The sequence below is a fragment of the Oncorhynchus mykiss genome, chromosome 6 (genome assembly GCF_013265735.2).
Source record: "Oncorhynchus mykiss isolate Arlee chromosome 6, USDA_OmykA_1.1, whole genome shotgun sequence".
Classification (NCBI taxonomy): domain Eukaryota; kingdom Metazoa; phylum Chordata; class Actinopteri; order Salmoniformes; family Salmonidae; genus Oncorhynchus; species Oncorhynchus mykiss.
This window is the reverse complement of record NC_048570.1, coordinates 19,472,547-19,492,079: the sequence shown is the minus strand read 5'-3', so window position 1 is coordinate 19,492,079 and position 19,533 is coordinate 19,472,547. Positions and strand designations below refer to the sequence as shown.

At 41.1% G+C, this 19,533-nt stretch overlaps 1 protein-coding gene across 3 annotated transcripts; it reads left to right on the top strand.

The window, feature by feature from the left end:
• The first annotated feature begins 6 nt into the window (after positions 1 to 6).
• Positions 7 to 18,977, top strand: LOC110525408 (guanine deaminase). Of its 3 annotated transcripts, XM_036979548.1 has the most exons (15): positions 7 to 145; positions 1,378 to 1,525; positions 5,190 to 5,278; positions 5,402 to 5,573; positions 7,706 to 7,793; positions 10,084 to 10,189; positions 11,644 to 11,671; positions 11,865 to 11,972; positions 12,131 to 12,238; positions 14,662 to 14,759; positions 15,184 to 15,251; positions 17,250 to 17,396; positions 17,779 to 17,900; positions 18,109 to 18,136; positions 18,335 to 18,977. In XM_036979548.1, the coding sequence occupies exons 4-15, from the start codon at positions 5,412 to 5,414 to the stop codon at positions 18,403 to 18,405; spliced, it is 1,134 nt and encodes a 377-aa protein (XP_036835443.1). In that variant the 5' UTR covers positions 7 to 145; positions 1,378 to 1,525; positions 5,190 to 5,278; positions 5,402 to 5,411; the 3' UTR covers positions 18,406 to 18,977. The 3 variants fall into 3 exon arrangements, with proteins under 3 accessions (XP_036835443.1, XP_036835444.1, XP_036835442.1); XM_036979549.1 differs by lacking the exon at positions 1,378 to 1,525 and having other exon boundaries at positions 26 to 145; XM_036979547.1 differs by lacking the exons at positions 7 to 145; positions 1,378 to 1,525 and adding an exon at positions 3,553 to 4,556.
• The last annotated feature ends 556 nt before the right edge of the window (positions 18,978 to 19,533 follow it).

Here is a 19,533-nt window from a genome sequence, read left to right as displayed (position 1 = left end):
TTTGTAATACGTCCTATGTGATATCAATTGTCATGTTTTGATAGGTTTAAGGAAGCGTTATCCTGTCGTGTTTTAAAGTACAATTGACAAGCATTATGGTGACCCTGCAGCATTTCCCATTGAAAAAAGATAACGAGTGCGTTCGGTAAGTATTCAGACCTTGACTCTTTCCACTTGTTACGTTACGGCCTTATTCTAAAATGGATTCAATTGTTTTCCTCCCCCTTAAATCTACACGCACTACCCCATAATGACAAAGCTAAAACAGGTTTTTAGAAATGATTGCAAATTTATAAAAAACTAAAACGGAAATTTCACGTTTACAGAAGTATTCATACCCTTTACTCAATACTTTTGTCGATGCACCTTTGGCAGTGATTACAGCCTCGAGTCTTCTTGAGTATGGTGTTACAAGCTTGGCAGACCTGTATGTGGGAAGTTTCTCCCATTCTTCGCTGCAGATCATCTCAAGCTCTGCCAAGTTGGATGGAGAGCGTCGATGCACAGCTATTTTCAGGTCCTTCAGAGATGTTTAATTGGGTTGAAGTCCGGGCTTTGGCAGGGCCACTCAAGGACAGTGAGACTTGTCCTGAAGCCATTCCTACATTGTCTTGGCTGTGTGCTTAGGGTTGTTGTCCTGTTGGAAGCTGAACCTTCGCCCCAGTCAGGTCCTGAGCACTCTGGAGCAGGTTTTCATCAAGGATCTCTCTGTACTTTTCTCTGTTCATCTTTCCCTCGATCCTGACTAGTCTCCCAGTCCCTGCTGCTGAAAAAAATTCCCACAGCATGATGCTGCCACCACCATGCTTCACCATAGGGACATGACGTGGCGCTTGGCATTCAGGCCAATCTTGGCTTCATCAGACCAAAGAATCTTGTTTGTCATGGTCTGAGAGTCCTCTAACTCCAAGCGGGCTGGCATGTACTTTTTACTGGGGAGTGGCTTCCGTCTGGCCACACTACCATAAAGGCCTGATTGGTGGAGTGCTGCAGAGAAGGTTCTCCCATCTCCACAAACTAACTCTGAAGCTCTGTCAGAGTAACCATCGGGTTCTTGGTCACCTCCCTGACCAAGGCCCTTCTCCCCCAATGGCTCAATTTGGCCAGGCATCCAGTTCTAGGAAGAGTTTTGGTGGTTCCAAAATTCTTCCATTTAAGAATGATGGAAGCCACTGTGTTCTTGGGGACCTTCAATGCTGTAGATATTTTGTTGTGCCCTTTTTAAGCCTTGAGACGGATTGTGTATGTGTGCCGATCAAGGGGTGAATGAGCAAGACAAAAGATTTAAGTGCTTTTGGACTGGGTATGGCAGTAGGTGCCAGGCGCATCTGTTTGTGTTAAGCACTGCAACACTGCTGTGTTTTTCATGCTCAACAGTTTTCTGTGTGCATCAAGAATGATCCACCACCCCAAGGACATCCAGTTAACTTTACACCACTTTGGGAAGCATCGGAGTCAACATGGGCCAGCATCCCAATGGAACGCTTTCAACACCTTGTCCTGACGAATTGAGGCAGTTCTGAGGGTAAGGGAGGTTATTATATATTGTTATTTAAGCTCTTTGCTTCCCTCTGTTGGCCATGGTGGGACATCGTCTCTCAGTTCTCTCACTTTCAGGATAAGTCTATGGGGACATTGAGTCATACTAACTTGTTACCGTGCTATTACCAGAATTCATTGATGATCAGAGTGGGTTTTATTTAGTGCCTTTAGTAATGCTCACATGGGTTTGTTCTGCTTTTTCAAACTTACGTAATCGAAAACGCATGATCAAAAGTCCAGTGACATGCTCTAACTTAAGGGGACAGACCCAAATAATTCCTTACCTTGAAAGCATAGTCTAATATGCAAATGCAGTCCTTCCTTGAGCACAGTCTGCTTTAAAACACTACAGTGACTAGTCTGTTAATGCTAGAAAGGCTGTCTTGCTATCAATTGAAACCTTAGTGTGCATGTGCTTTGAAATATGAATAGTGTTTAAATTTAAGAATACTATTTTATTTACATTTATGAATGATAAAAAATATAACCAATCTTTCTAAAAGGCAACGTTACAGGCTTTGGTTTTCGATTTAGAGTTTGGTTGGCACAGGTGATATTCAAGAGCTGTACAGCCCATGCTTCAGTTGGCATAAGAGATGTTTAAAGAGCTACATAGCTATTTAAGTTAAAGCCTTTTTTGTTTTGTTTCCCCTGTTTGGCTCGCTCCACGTTTTGTTTTTATTCCCTAAATGTTTTTGTTTTTTATTTAGTCTATCATGCAGATCTAGTGGGAGTCCATGGCGAGGGTTTAAGACCCTACTTGAGTTTGCTTGGCCAGCACCCAGTGAGTAAGGAACCCCCATGGATGCCTTTCACAAGCCGTTTTAAAACCACACCCGCTTTGTTTTGGTTGTCAGTGGCTCATTTGTTAGATCCCTTTTTCACTGGAGTAACATTTTTTTTTGTTATTGTGGAACTTAACAGTGCCCCTTTTTTTGATTTTGTTCATTAGACATTTTAAACTCCAAGCACAGCCTCTGGAAGTAGTGCACTGAGCCTTTTAATAGTCCCGTATTAGTGAACCCATATAGTAATTTGTAGGTTTGTGCAAATTATTTATTTCAGCAAGGCCCCCCCTAGCAGGCTGACTAAGTGTCTCACATTTGTTGAGTGCTCTCTACTACTTCTATGTTGTTTTCTCAATAATTGTTTTGAATGCAGATTTTAAATGTATGCCAAACACCCCTCCCCAATGAACCTTTCTATGAATTTAATTTCTGGAAGATCCAAAACAAACTTTGGACCAAACTCTCACATTGGAATGCCCAGGGAGATTCAGTGTTGAAGCAGTGAGCTTTTAGTGCTGAACCAGCAACTGTTTGAAATGGTCTGGATTATGACATAAGTTGCTTAATATCTGTCTTTTTTGTCATTTCATTTGAAGATATTGGCTAATTTACATGACCCATTGGGCCATATCAAGTACTATTAGTCATTGGTAGGATACCAATCTCTTGATAGTTTCAACCATATTTTGAAGCAATATAATTTGTTTTACAAACATGTTTAAGTAACCTAAAATGTATAGTTATGACGGGTTTAGTCATATGAACTAAATTCACAAGGCGTAAGTGATATCCTTTTGAAACCAAGTGGCTACCATTGGGATGTTTTTCAAACTATGTAGTTGCCATTTAATTATTAGTTTGACCATTTAACTGGGTATTCGATGTCTTTAACACATCATTCGGTTCCCTTCCTAAGTCATTGGAAAAGCTCCTTGGTCTTTGTGGTTGATTATGGGGGTATAAGCCTATTTTAAAAATCTAACTTGACTAATGAACTAATTTAGGCTTCTGCAACAAAGGTGGTGAATATTATTCAAGATATTTCTTTACCTCCCCTCCCATTTTACAATTTTGTTTAAAAAAAATCGAGTCCCTAGGAGTGATCGAGGTAAGTCTATAGTATATAGGCTATACCTCACTCTCCTCTCACCTGTTACCATGTCTACGCACCACGTGGAGAACACGTCTAGGCAATTCCAAAAAATTGCTTACGGAGATTCCAAAAAATTGCTTACGGAGACTGGAGAGCGACACTATGATACGAAAATGATTAATGCATCATTGCTCATGCATAATAACCTATTTTGATAAGCCTGCTAATAAGCTAATAATAACAAAATGAATGACATAAGTTTCATTATTTTACAATCAACATAATTTGAACAACTTCTTGCGATGTATGCTAAATAGTTGTAGGTTAGATGTTGATTTGGGAGTGTAATGTCTTAATAGCCTCATTGTACAGGGATTTGTTTATTGTAAGCAGACTACATCTTGGCGATCTGTCAACAAACGAACGAGGGGATTCTGCCCCGGGTGATTCGCGTTAGCGTTGATTGCATTCGTTTTGGAACCGCCTTGCCTCCCGGGTGTGAGCCAGGTGTCCCGTTTTGGACTGCGAAATCGGCTCAAAACAAAAGTTCTGTGTGTAGGATTTTGTGTTCACACGCAAAATAGATTGCTTAGGATAACCACTTAAACTGCCTTCCCAATGAAAACTAGTTTGAAAATGCTATTATATTTTATGGAAAATATATGTACGTTTATGAAAGCTGCATCATGCTGCCTTGTTGACAATATTACCGAGTGGAGCAGATTAGCCTATACTGTTCGATTTGAGGCTCCTCCCTCACCGCTTTTATCCGTTTGTCACGGGCCATAGCCCGGTGCACTTAATCATGTCCCTCAATATGTGGAGAGAAAAAAACGCTATGACTGTCCATGCGGGCGCACGCTTATTGGCTAGTCCCACTGTGCCTACAGGTGGAGTCCCTCCTTGGTGCGCAGAAGACTGCCCACTATCATCGGCGAGTATAAAGCTTAGACGCGATTAATTTTATTATCAAACTGCCCGAACCTGCTCTTTGCCATTTAACAAAGATGAGCTCCAACGAATCCGCTGCGGGAATTGCGCACGTCTACAGGGGAACATTTGTGCACGCCACCTATCACACAGCCGTGGAAATTCTGGAGGATGGGCTACTGGGAGTCGACACCGAGGGAAAGGTCTGTCACAGAAGGAAATTGTGAAACTGTATTTTAATATCTCTTACGTGCAGCATACATTTTCAATTAATTTAGAAATGGGCAGGCAAAGGTATGTAGGCAAAAATAACTTGAATTTTAAACTTGATTAGCCTAATTTACATAATACACTTACATGTTTTTCTAGTCTTGTATCCATTATGTATTTGTTGTCCGAGTCTGTACATTTTACAAACATGCATAGGCTCTGGAAATATTTTCAAAAGACTGACAAACTTTGTCAAACACACATTCCCCCAAACCAAAATTGTATTTAGCATTGTGTGATCTACACAAATAAAATTTTCTTACAATTAAACTGGTTTGTCTTCTTTTTATCTATTATAATTGTGCGATGTTTAACTCGAGTATAACTAGGGTTACCCATGAGCGGGAGATGTATAGGCTCCAAAGGACCTGTGTGACATGTAGTCAGACTTTGTAACCCCCCCATGAAGGGTTTTGATGTGTAATCTAATGCATTTCTTAATTGCCTCTGTGTTACAATAGTTTACTTAACAGTATATGGATAAATTATATTTAAATGAATTGAACACCTTGTTGAGTCTAGCTGGCTCTGTTGCTCTAATCTCTGTTTGGTTCTTATGCTGACAGATTGCTTTCATTGGGAGTGGGAAGGAAGTGGACCGTCTGTCACAGAAGTGGGGTTTTGAGGCCTTTGCTGTTACACAGCTTGGACAGCAGTGAGTGAAGAGTCCTTCCTATGAGAGTAACACTGATTCCAAATACTTCACTACATCTGTTTGTGACAGAACACATCCCAGTTATTACCCTAAAGCCCATTTTGTTGTCATCGATGTCTGTAGTGAGTTCTTCATGCCAGGGATGGTGGACACCCACATCCACGCATCTCAGTACAGCTATGCAGGCACAGCCCTTGACATGCCCCTGCTACAGTGGCTCAACATGTACACCTTCCCAGTGGAGGCCTGCTACAAAGACCTGGAGTTCGCCCGCAACGTCTACACCCATATTGTGGTGAGCTGTCTGGGCCACACGAACACACCTCAGCCCATAGAAGTCATCAGTGCCCTATTCAGAATGCAAGAAAACAAACAGAGAAGGGACTACCTGAACTTGTCTAATAAGAAACTCACTAAATGTTTTACAACGTATGCCATTGCACATCCAAATGAACACAACCCACTAGTAGATTTCAGATTAGCATAGAAGACCCTAGACAATTCTTATCCCCATTTCCTATTCTAAATGTTTGTAAGACTAACTTTATAATTTTAAAGCCTTGTATGGCAGAGGTTAATATGGCAGTGACAAAGGACATGCAGGAGCAGTAAACATTTCTCTCGCTTTTCGGAATTGACTGCTGCGCAGGGAGAGGAACACACGTGTGTTGGAAGTCGGGGCATAGGAAGACCAATAACAAATGGCTAAAGGTTAATAACGCGATAGTTTACTTTTGAAGTTTTAGCTTATTTAACAAACCAGCTTTGAAGCAAAAACTATCACTGCACTATGGGCTCGATTCCGACGTAGAAATTTCGCCTTTCTTACACATTCCGCCTTTCCTAACCACTTCTCAGTATTTGGTATTCAGACTTACCTTTATGAAGGTGCGCAACAGGCTTTTCAGATGTAGTTCCCTTGCACGAGTAGAATATATGTAAACCCTTCCACTTGATGGCTAACATATTTTCTCAGAGTTTTCATTCAATTGGGTTTTCAGTACATTTTTCTTAATTAAACCATCCCTTTTAAATACCTTTTATTTTGAAGTTTGTCGACAGACTCACTAGAATATATGGAGAGAACGGGTTCAGAATATCAGGAATCAATGAAAGAAAACCATCTAAATATATGCATATTCATCTCCGATTTAAAAAAAGGCTCTGGTTTTGTAGATTATTTAGGGTTAGGAAAGTATTTTTAAGAATCATAAACTGGTTTGGAGAGCCTTTATGCACTAAGTGGTTTGATTCATTCTGAAAATTGCCATTTTTTTTAACCCATGGCAATATTGGAAGATTAGTGTACATAGAATTAAAATAGGGAGAATAGTGTACTATAGTAGGCTATACCCTCTTATATTGCCTCCACTAACCATTGTATAATGAAAAGTACTGCGCCATCGTCGGGTTCAAACATCCGTCGGGTTCAAACTGTTAGTTTACCCTCTGCGCCATAACGATTATATTAGCCTACCTGTCATTCATTTTTTATTATCAACCTTTACTAATGATCCTCAGCAACAAAAAAAACACATAGCTGTAATGGCGTTTAGAAGATGCAAATGAAGGAAAATTAAGAAATGGAATGAAAATATAGCCTATACCAACTGAAGGGGACTAACAGTAAATTCACAGTTGAATGTGTGTGGTTATTAGCCCTACTGACGGTCGATACTGATGGTGGCTTATATTTAACATGATAGAAGTAGGAAACAAAGTCGGGGTAGCCTATAATTAAGACATTCGAGAGTGCCCATCCCTGCAAGTTAAAAGGCTGTAAAATGTTTATTTTGCATAATAGCACAGTACATAAAATGTAATGTGGGAAAGTTTGCTGCTATATGACTGGTTTCACATTTGTCTCCAGCGCCTTTAAGATAAAAATGTCAACAAAAAAAAGTGTCATTTTTATTTACAATTATCCAAACGGATTACTAATTTACCTAGCTGTTAGCAAGTTATGAATTACAGTGCATGGAGAATGGTGTTTCTATCTGAAAAAAAATTAAGTTGATGCTTTTTACACTTGGAACCAACTGGTAGTTTCGCTAGACCTTTTTCATGGTTTCCTTATGTGTAAAGTCGTGGCCACAACTTAATTTATGCGATCTCCGCCCAAAACGAATAGCAGGTGAATAGCATGATATTCTAATGCTTAAGTTTAGGGTCAGAATACGCATAGAGAGAAGTGCATAAAAGGGAATTACCTTCCATTTCCTCGTGCTTAACTCGGGTTGGAATTGGCCCTATGCCTTTTAAGGTTGCTTCCTTGGCTACCAAAAGGAAAGCTCACAGAGTGGGACAGTGGCATAGAACACCTGAAATCCAGATACATTGTTACACACAGGCTTGGGCAGGTGACATTGCAGTGAGAAAGGGGTGTGAATACGGTCTGAATACTAATGCAATACCTGTCTATTTCAGAAAAGAACCCTGAGAAATGGTACGACTACGGCCTGCTACTTTGCCACCATACACACCGATGCTTCTCTCCTTTTGGGCCAAATCGCAAGTGAGAACACATAAACACACATGTGCACACACACACACTCTCTACTGCTCACTTGTGCTCACTTGCACAAGGACCCAGGCATGTTATATCGTTAGAGTATAGGAGGTTATTGAACTGGACCTAAACATTAACCTTAGTCACAAAGTGTACAACTGTACCTGGAATACACACACGCCTCCGCTGAGCAAGTTATGTCAAATAGTATCAATCCCAGTCTCTTGTTTAAAAGGGAACTTGAACTCCACTGCTCTTTCGTATGTTTTCAGGGGATAGACAGAATCAATAATGGAAGTGTAGCAGGGGATAGACAGAATAGCAGGGGATAGACAGAATCAAAAATGGAAGTGTGGGGTTTCTAACACTCGCTGCAGGAGGATACAAGTCATCTGGAGGCGGCTGTCTTGCTTTGTTTTGTAGTTAAGAAATGAAACATTGTCAATTACTTATGTCAGTGTGAGCTGTCAGTTAGGCGAATCTAGTGTGAACTTTTTGTTAATTTGCTGCATGCTGTCATTATGGTTACCTGCTGTAAAGAAAAGTACTTTTGCGAACACCAGCTCAGAACAATAAATTATCATAGGGTTTTGTATGTGGAAGAGTAAGTAGAATTTGTCACTTTCTCATCCACTAACTGTATGCCTGGTATGTTTATCCTTTGGTGGTTGCATCGCTCCTCCTAAAAATCGTCCAAAGATTACCCTTCTATCTGTGGATTAATTGTCAGGGGTAGAGGACCTTGTGCATTTCAGGTAAAATAACAACCCAATGTTTGTCTCAGGACAAATTGAATATAGTTGGTTCACAGACTTGGAGTAACTGTAATCCATTACGTTACCAGCAAACAATATTGTAATCAGATTACAGATATTTAAATATATATATATATATATATATATATATATTACTTTTAAAATCAGATTTGTTTGCAAACATCCTTTGACACCTTTGTTTTTTATTTAAATAAAATCCAAATCAGCATTGAAAAAAGTTGAAGTTTGTTCAGCCTGAGCAAGTCTGACCACAAGTCGGAGACGACTATGATGACACACCAAAAGAGTTCCAATGGCGCGACTGCTGTCAGTATCCAAAGATTATCCAACTTGAAAAAACACTTGGCGGTAAGGACAACGGCAGTGGTGTAGCCTATATACAGATATCACTTATTGATATCTACATAGCGCATTGATGTGAATCAGACTGCCTATCAAGCATTGTTTTTGCGACCAGTGGACCGCCAGTTAAAAATGCTCTCTTGCAACAGCTGCATAATGCAGATCCCATCCTTAGGAATAAAAGTTTGATAGAGGTTCTCCCAACTCCTCCGTGCTATTGTGCTCCAAACTGTGGGGCTTTTATTGCTATATCTAATTCGTGCTGATTCAAAAACCTATGTCCATAGGTCTAATGGACAGATCCTCAAACTCGGTCCCTTTTGATAGACTCAAATTAAAGAGTATTCAAAGTGTCACCAAGAAACAATTTAAACAATAGGCTTATAGCAAATGCAGCCTATGGCATACATTTTTCACATGCAAATAGCACTTTTCAGTAGTGCTCAAAGCATGTCATTCTATGAGCAATATTTCTCGAAACAGAGACCAATCAATCCTCCATGAAAACAAGATCATATAAACAATAGGGTAGGCTAATAACAATTTGGCTAATCTATATTTCCAAGTCCTATTCTTGAAGATCAAGGGGTAATAAATTAATTATTACTGGAAATCTGTCCGACTTTGGTTTTTAATGTAAAGATATAGCCTAATCTTATTATTTTCTTTAGTAAAAAAAAGATGGGTTAGAAGAAGCCTATGGCAAGCTATGTAAACTCTAACATTGATTTATCCTGCAATAGATGTCGTCCAATTGGTAATAATCATTTTTGGCTTCTTCTAATGCCTCTTAAGGGGAAGTAACAAAGTAATCAGATTACGTTACTGAGTTTGTATAATTCCAATGTTACTTTACTGATTTCAATGTTTGTCAGGTAACTAGTAATTGTAACGGATTACATTTAGAAAGTAACCTACCCAAACCTGTTGGTTCAGAGTTCATTTTGATATTTTAACCTACGTCTCCTGATAGCACAAGGTGTGGGTTGGACAAAATCAACATGCGCACGCGTGGTCTGGTCAGCATGTTAGCTTTAGTTTATTATGTAAGTTATTCCACAATGCTTAATGAACAACATCACAAAGGTCACTTCTGAGTCCAGTCTGGTACAGTCATGACAAGTGCTACTCGTCATACCGATTTTGGTTACCTTTGCCAATGTTTCTTGTCATTGCAGACGATTTTGGACAGCGTGCCCTTGTGGGTAAGGTGTGTATGGACACAAACAACTTTTTCCCACATTACAAAGAGACGCTAGACGAGTCCGAAGGGGAAACTAACAGGTAGGTAATAAACTCAGCAAAAAAAGAAACCCTGTCTTTCAAAGATAATTTGGAAAAATCAAAATAACTTCACAGATCTTTATATTGTAAAGGGTTTAAACACTGTTTCCCATGCTTGTTCAATGAACCATAAACAATTAAAGAACATGCACCTGTGGTCGTTAAGACACTAATAGCTTACAGAAGGTAGGCAATTAAGGTCACAGTTATGAAAACTTAGGACACTAAAGAGGCCTTTCTACTGCCCCTGAAAAACACAAAAAGAAAGATGCCCAGGGTCCCTGCTCATCTGCGTGAACGTGCCTTAGGCATGCTGCAAGGAGGCATGAGGACTGCAGATGTGGCCAGGGCAATAAATTGTAATGTCCATACTGTGAGACGCTGAAGACAGCGCTACAGGGAGACAGGACGGACAGCTGATTGTTCTCGCGGTGGCAGACCACGGATAACAACACCTGAACAGGATCGGTATATCCGAACATCACACCTGCGGGACAGGTACAGGATTTTTATTTTATTATGGCAACAACAACTGCCCGAGTTACACCAGGAACGAACAATCCCTCCATCAGTGCTCAGACTGTCCTCAATAGGCTGAGAGAGGCTAGACTGGGGGCCTGTAGGCCTGTTGTAAGGCAGGTCTTCAACAGACGTCACCGGTAACAACATCGCCTATGGGCACAAACCCACCGTTGCTGGACCAGACAGGACTGGCAAAAAGTGCTCTTCACTGACGAGTCGCGGTTTTGTCTCACCAGTGGTGATGGTCGGATTTGCATTTATCATCGAAGGAATGAGCGTTACAAGGAGGCCTGTACTCTGGAGCGGGATTGATTTGGAGGTGGAGGGTCTGCCATGGTCTGGGGCGGTGTGTCAGTGTTCTGCCATGTCAAGCGACGAGCTAGACCTTATTAATTGTTTCATAGTGTGTAAAGGTAGGGTCTTTATGAGGGAATTAAGTTACGGTCAGAATACGGTGTATCTGTAGACACACCTCCGCCACACAATTTATTTGATCTCCACCTCAAACAAAGAGATGGTTAATTTTCTCATGCTTAAATTCATAAAAACGGAATTAGGTTCCATATACGCACGCTTAACTCGGGTCGGATTTCCCCCTAGGAAGCAAACCGAACGAAACGGGGAGGGAGGGACCTACCTGAATTTGTACAATATAAACATTTTTTTGTTGTAAAAACAACAACCGTTTGGAGTAATTGGTGTCTGTTGCACCATTTTTTGCCATGGTCGAAGATTTTTCTATTTTACAACGGTGCAACATTTGCGCGACTTATAATTAGTACACCTCAGCAGTCTCAACTCATAATTACTACACCTCAGCAGTCTCAACTCCTGGCAAGTGTTTACTTGGTGTGTAAACACCAAGGTGTCTCGAAATACAACATTCTTTTGACGAAGGAAAAACACTTTGATATATTGTTTTGTTGGTCTAGGTTCATTGGTGAGCTCTTGAAGAAGAAGGTAAGACTCCTTTGCCTCGCTAGAACATAATCTAAGAGAACATGTACAAGTCAGTGGCAAACCCATGTAGGCATTGTATCCCATTCCCTCAATACAAAACCAAAATAGCACAAGCACATTTGTGATCCGAATCTGTAAAATGAGCTTTTTATGGTGTTTCTCACTGGGTGTATTTCTGTCTTGTTTGGGGCAGTACCCCCTTGTGAGGCCAGTGGTGACCCCGCGCTTCGCCCCGTCCTGCTCCGCCACTTTGCTGGGCCACCTGGGAGAGATCGCCCAGAACAACGACCTGCACATCCAGGTGAGCCTTGCTCACATGTTGTCACGGCAACCGAGTCGAGGATCCCATGGAGTGTTGCTTTGAAGATACTTTATTTGTCTACCTTTCTCTTGCTTTCATACACATTGATAATCACCTGAACATTCAAACAATTAATTGATCTTCTCTGTGATCCTCAGAGTCACATCAGTGAGACGAAGGAGGAGGTGAATCTGGTGAAGGAGCTGTTCCCAGACTACGACTCCTACACAGATGTCTACCACAGACACAACCTTCTCACAGACAAGGTTAGCCTATTGCGCACACACCACCTCACCTCAAAGACATTCTATTGATAATGAAAATCATAATATTGCTAATGATGGGGGCGACAGTTCTAAGGATCATTATGATATTGGTGATGGTGAAAATGATGACAATGATGAATAGTGCATTTGGAAAGTATTCAGACCCCTTCACCTTTTCCATGTTACAGCCTTTCATTTTTTTTTAAATAATCTCATCAATCTGCACACAATCAATACCTTATAATGACAAAGCACAAACTGCTTTTTAGAAGTTATTGCAAATGTATTCAACATTTTAAACTGATCAAATGTACATAAGTATTCAGACCCTTTTCTCAGTACTTTGTTGAATCACCGTTGGCAGCAATTACAGCCTCGCCTCTTCTTGGGTACGATGCTACAAGCTTGGCACACCTGTATTTGGGGAGCTTCTCCCATTCTTCTCTGCAGATCCTCTCAAGCTCTGCCAGGTTGGATGGGGAGTGTCGCTGCACAGCTATTTTCAGGTCTCTCCAGAGTCCGGGCTCTGGTTGGGCCACTCAAGGACATTCAGAGACTTGTCCCGAAGCCACTCCTGCGTTGTCTTGGCTGTGTGCTTAGGGTTGTTGTCCTGTTGGAAGGTGAACCTTCGCCCCAGTCTGATAACCTACTCCAGAGCGGGCAGGACATCATCAAGGATCTCTCTGTACTTTGCTCTGTTCATCTTTCCCTCAATCCTGACTAGTATCCCAGTCCCTGCCACAGAGGGCACGGCAAAACCTATTCCCCATCAGGAGACTGAAAATATTTGGCATGGGTCCTCATTTCCTCAAAAGGTTTTACAGCTGCACCATCGAGAGCAACCTTACAGGTTGCATCACTGCCTGGTATGGCAACTGCTCGGGCCTCCGACCGCAAGGCACTACAGAGGCTAGTGTGTACGGTCCAGTACAGCACCGGGGCCAAGCTTACTTCCATCCAGGACCTCTATACCAGGCGGAGTCAGAGGAAGGCCCATTGTCAGACTCTAGACACCCTAGCCATAGACTGATCTGTCTGCTACCTCATGGCAAGCGGTACCGGAGCGCCAAGTCTAGGTCCAAGAGGCTTCTAAACAGCTTCTACCCCCAAGCCATAAGATTCCTGAACAGCGAATCAAATATCTACCCAGACTATTTGCATTGCCCCCCCCCCCCCTTTTACACTGCTGCTACTCTGTAATTATCTATGCATTGTCACTTTAACTCCACCTACATGTACATATTAACTCAATTACCTCGACACTGGTGGCCCTGCACATTGACTCTGTACCAGTACCCCTTGTATATAGCCACACTTGTTATTTACTGCTGCTCGTTTAATTATTTGTTATTCTTACTTTTTTCGTGGTATTTTCTTAACTGCATTGTTGGTTAAGAGCTTGTAAGTAAGCATTTCACTGAGGTCTACATCTGTATTTGGCGCATGTGACAAAAACAATTTTATTTGAAAAACATCCCAACAGCATGATGCTGCCACATTGCTTCACCGCAGGGATGATATTGGCCAGGTGATGAGCATTTCCTGGTTTCCTCCAGACATTGCCCTTGGCATTCAGGCGAAGAAGTTCAATCTTGGTTTCGTCCAACCAATGAATCTTGTTTTTCATGGTCTAAGAGTCCTTTAGGTGCCTTTTACTGAGGAGTGGCTTCCGTCTGGCCACTCTACCATAAAGGCCTGATTGTTGGAGTGCTGCAGAGAGATGGTTGTCCTTCTGGAAGGTTCTCCCATCGCCACAAAGGAACTCTGGAACTCTTGTCAGAGTGACCATCGGATTCTTGATCACCTCCCTGACCAAGGTCCTTCTCCCCCGATTGCTCAGTTTGGCAAGGCAGCCAGCTCTAGGCAGAGTTTTGGTGGTTCCAAACTTCCATTTATGACTGATGGAGGCCACTGTGTTCTTGGGGACCTTAAATGCTGCAGAAATGTTTTGGTACCCTTACCTAGATCTGTTCCTCGACACAATCCTGTTTCGGAGCTCTATGGCTTGTTTTTTTCCCCTCTGACATGCACTGTCAACTGTGGGACCTTATGTAGACAGGTGTGTGCTTTTCCAAATCATGTGCCATTCAGGTGGACTCCAATCAAGTTGTAGAAACATCTCATGGATGATCAATGGAAATAGGATTCACCTGAGCTAAATTGAGTCTCATAGCAAAGGGTCTGAATGCTTATGGAAATAAGGTATTTCTGTAAAAACGGAAAAAATACACTTGTTTTTCGCTTTGTCATTATGGGGTATTGTGTGTAGATTGATGAGAAAAAGAATATATCCATTTTAGAATAAGGCTGTAACGTAACAACATTTTAAAAAAGTGAATGGGTCTGAATGCTTTCCAATGCACTTTTAATGATGTGGTAACGGTAGTAAGGATAATGATGATATTGATGATGATGGTTCCCAGACGGTGATGGCTCATGGTTGTCACCTGACCGATGGAGAGCTGAAGCTGTTCAGGGAGACCGGGGCGTCCATCGCTCACTGTCCCAATTCCAACATCTCGTAAGTGTTTCTCCTTCCACACCTAAAGTCTAGGCTCGGCCTTAATTTAGGTGCTCTCTGACACCTGAAGTTGCATGGGAAGTTGTCCCTGGTCTTCCTTGTACTCCTGGGCAAAGGATTAGTCAGCCCTTTGCCCTGAGGGGCCAAAATGTATCTCAGTTACAGTATCCAGAGGACTGACTATTGAATAATCCTATATTATCCATGTTTGGTATCTATCTGAAACTTGTTCACTGAGGATAACTGATGCTATCTTGAGTGCTGATATGATATTGAGTATCACTGCTGAGTTCTTAACTGCATAGGGTAAAATTATATAAAATAAGAATCTGATTGATTTATAAATCCTCAACCATTGTCTTTCACCTGTCCATATTCTGTTTCTTTTTTTCTCTCTCTCATTTCCCTAAATTTTCCTCTCCAGGTTGTGCAGTGGTATGCTAGATGTCCGCAGGGTTCTGAACCACAAAGTAAAGCTAGGGCTTGGCACAGGTGAGTCCATGACAAAACAGATCATTTTCCTTTTACCTGAGACTACAGTGTTCTATATAGTTTAAAAAAATCTGTGTACTGTATCCAAAAAAACTATTACAATGTTGAAATATACAGTTGAAGTCGGAAGTTTACATACACTTAGGTTGGAGTCATTAAAACTCGTTTTTTAACTGCTCCACATTTCTTGTTAACTATGGTTTTGGCAAGTCAGTTAGGACATCTACTTTGAACATGACACAAGTAATTTTTCCAACAATTGTTTACAGACAGATATTTCACTTATAATTCACTGTGTCATGATTCCAGTGGGTCAGAAGTTTACATACACAAAGTTGACTGTGCCTTTTAAACAGCTTGTAAAATTCCAGAAAATGATGTCATGGCTTTAGAAGCTTCTGATAAGCTAATTATCATCATTTGAATCAATTAAGAGTTGTACCTGTGGATGTATTTCAAGGCCTACCTTCAAACTCAGTGCTTATTTGCTTGACATCATGGGAAAATCTAAAATCAGCCAAGGCCTCAGAAAACAATTGGAGACCTCTACAAGTCTGGTTCATCCTTGGGAGCAATTTCCAAATGCCTGAATGCTGTTCTGTCTCCTAGAGATGAAAGTACTTTGGTGCAAAAAGTGCAAATTAATTCCAGAACAACAGCAAAGGACCTTGTGAAGATGCTGGAGGAAACAGGTACAAAAGTATCTATACCCACAGTAAAACAAGTCCTATATAGACATAACCTGAAAGGCCCCTCAGCAAGGAAGAAGCCACTGCTCCTGAACTGCCTTAAAAAAGCCAGACTACGATTTGCAACTGCACATGGGGACAAAGATCGTAGTTTTTGGAGAAATGTCCTCTGGTCTGATGAAACAGACATGGTGTTTGGTGGAAAAAGGGGGAGGCTTATATGCCGAAGAACACCATCCCAACTGTGGGGGTGGCACGGGGGTGGCAGCATCATGTTGTGGGGATGCTTTGCTGCAGGAGGGACTGGTGCACTTCACAAAATAGATGGCTTTATGAGGGAGGAAAATTGTGGCTATATTGAAGCAACATCTCAAGACATCAGTTAGGAAGTTAAAGCCTGGTTGCAAATGGGTCTTCCAAATGGACAATGACCCCAAGCATACTTCTAAAGTTGTAGCAAAATGGCTTAAGGACAACAAAGTCAAGGTATTGGAGTAGCCATCACAAAGCCCTGACCTCAATCCTATAGACAATTTGTGGGCAGAACCAAAAAAGCGTGTGCGAGCAAAGAGGCCTACAAACCTGACTCAGTTACACCAGCTCTGTCAGGAGGAATGGGCCAAAATTCACCCAACTTATTGTGGGAAGCTTGTGGAAGGCTACCTGATACGTTGGACCCAAGTTAAACAATTTAAAGGCTATGCTACCAAATACTAATTGAGTGTATGTAAACTTCCGACCAACTGGGAAAGTGATGAAAGAAATAAAATGTGAAATAAATAATTCTCTATACTATTATTCTGACATTTCACATTCTTAAAATAAAGAGGTGACCCTAACTGACCTAAGATGGAGTTTTTACTCTGATTAAATGTTATGAATTGTGAAACTGAGTATAAATGTATTTGGCTAAGGTGCATGTAAACTTCCGACTTCAACTGTACCTGAACTTTCCATGTTAGAAATGTGCAACTAAATCAAGGCAATCGTGATTGCGTTTATATGATCTGATGTGTCCAAGTGCTCCTCAAGATTTATTTTTCAAGTGACAGATTATTTTGATTAAACGTTTTATGAAATATAGGCTTATGCTCATATTCTTACAATTCGTTTTTTTACATTCGGCATTAGAGAACCTAGACGAAAGTTGACGATTTCTGTTATCAAACTGGCTTGACACTAACGTTTGACTGATTTGATAGTTTATTTTAGCACACAGGTGCATGTAATCTCCCGTTAGTATAGTTTTAAGAAAACATGCTTTTATCTGTGTATGCACCCGTGCGTGTATCTATGTCCGGCCTTGTAGATGTGGCAGGAGGATACTCTCCTTCTATGTTGGATGCTGTGCGGAGAACACTGGACACCTCTAAAGCCTTGACCATCCAGGACACCCAGTACCACACGCTCACCTTCGAGGAGGTCTTCAGACTGGCCACACTGGGAGGCAGCCAAGGTGGGAGACTTGTCTGGAGGGGGGTGAGGTGGAAGGGCTGTTATCACCGTCATTAAATCAATACATGAATGATCGGATACATGATTTATGAATTAATACAGATGCATGCGCTCAAAAGTTACTTTACAAAACGCCTGTGCTGGAGCATCGCTACATCGACAAACTGTCTTGCAGGGGGACGTCAAGCAAACAATTGTTTGCAATCATCTAAACTGCAATAAAATACATAGGAGACATTTCTGAAATATGACTGTGCAGGTACATCCACTTTGCGCTACAGTCAAACATTTGAATGCACCCAATGGTTTATTTGTTTCATTATTGATCAATTATTAATAATTGATTAATATTCTGAGCTCTGGCTTGATTGTTTGGTTTGTAGCCCTGTCCCTGGATGAGAATACAGGAAACTTTGAGGTGGGGAAAGACTTTGATGCTCTGCGGGTGAACACGGATGCGGCAGGAGGACCCATTGACCTCATCAATCACGGGGAGGGGCCTAAGGTAGAGACCAATACATAGAGCAATCTTTTGGCTTCCAGTGGTGTGGACATATTGAGTCATTGTATCTAAACCAAGTCAAACCAGGTCTTATTAAATGTGTGACTCGTATCAGACTTAAATCCAAATGACAGGATTCTACTCCACAACTCAGAAAGTGACTGATTCACTCACCGGACATGACATTCATCTTGACTCCATGTGATTTCAGGTGCTCCTGGAGAAATTCTTGAATTTGGGTAAGTGTTTCATCTCTGTTACTGTCTCTCTCACACAATAGGTTGCATGTATTCAGAGTTTGGTAGTTGGGGCTATGACGTGCCATGGAAGTATTGCCCCATCCGGGTCTAAAAACTGGGTCCTTGATTTCCAAAACTCTTGATGAGGTTTTTAAGTGTAAGGTGTTTTTTATTTCCCCCTTTCTATTCCTTCTTCAGGGGATGATCGTAATATTGTGGAGGTGTACGTGGCAGGGAAGCGAGTGGTCCCATTCGTAGAGAGACCATAGATTTGGGATTTGTTGTTGGCTTGTTGTCATCTGTCCCAGTCAGAACCCTCTGCCAGTCTACCTGACTGCTTTTGTAACAGGATACGAGGTGATTGGAAAATGTGTTCAACTGGAGGGATTATTACGATGCGTGTTCAGTCATCTTATGTACTTACATACAGTACAAGCCAATAGATGGTATTGCTGTTAAGTGATACTTGCAAGACCATTGTGCAGGTTATGGTTTTCTTTTAAGTTGTTACATTGTTTCCCATGCACCTGGGTCTTTTTTTACATTTCTAAGTCAAGGGAAATGTGTGTGTGTTTCTGAATGCATTTGTAGCTTTGTATGTGTCCAGCTTAAATTCTTCTTAAACGTAAAACCCACAATGTAGCTTTAGGAGACATTCTAATATATTGAGTCTAATAAATGTATAATGTATCCTTGTTGATTATGATCATTGACTGTATTTAAATCTTTATTTTATGTACTTGGTTTTACCCTATGTTATTGTGTCACTGCTGTTCTGTGCTACAGTGCTGAGTTCTGTAACAAAAGCTACAAACTAAAAAGGGAAAAGATTTTAGAAATATTTTATTAGAGTATTTGCAATATTTTAAGTCTAAATTTGTCTCTTGTTTCTTTACATTTAACACATTATTGATAAGTCCCCACAATAAAACAATCGATTCTATTAAAATATACAATGCCCCCAGACCCACCTGCAGAGGCTGGTCCCCTGTAGCTCAGTTGTAACTCAGTTGGTAGAGCATGGCACTTGCAACGCAAGGATAGTGGGTTTGAATTTCGCACCCACAAATAAGCAGTTTATTGCCTACAACGGGTCTAATCCTGATTGGTTAAAACCGCATTCCAGCTGGTGTCTATTCCACCAGTTACCACCAGCTAAATCTGACGTTAAAATGCCTATTTACTCTGTTCTATCCGACTGCGCAATCTACTAATCTCCACATTATCCACATTTCCTTTAGACTAACATTTCGTTTTCAACAGCAGATATATTGTATAAACTTTGCAGTCTGTCTCTGACATGTGCAACATTGTTTCAATATTCAAATTCGAGCTCCAGCTGTCCCATAGTAATGAACGGAGTCAGGATGAGACAGACAACGTTTCTCAGAGTTGAA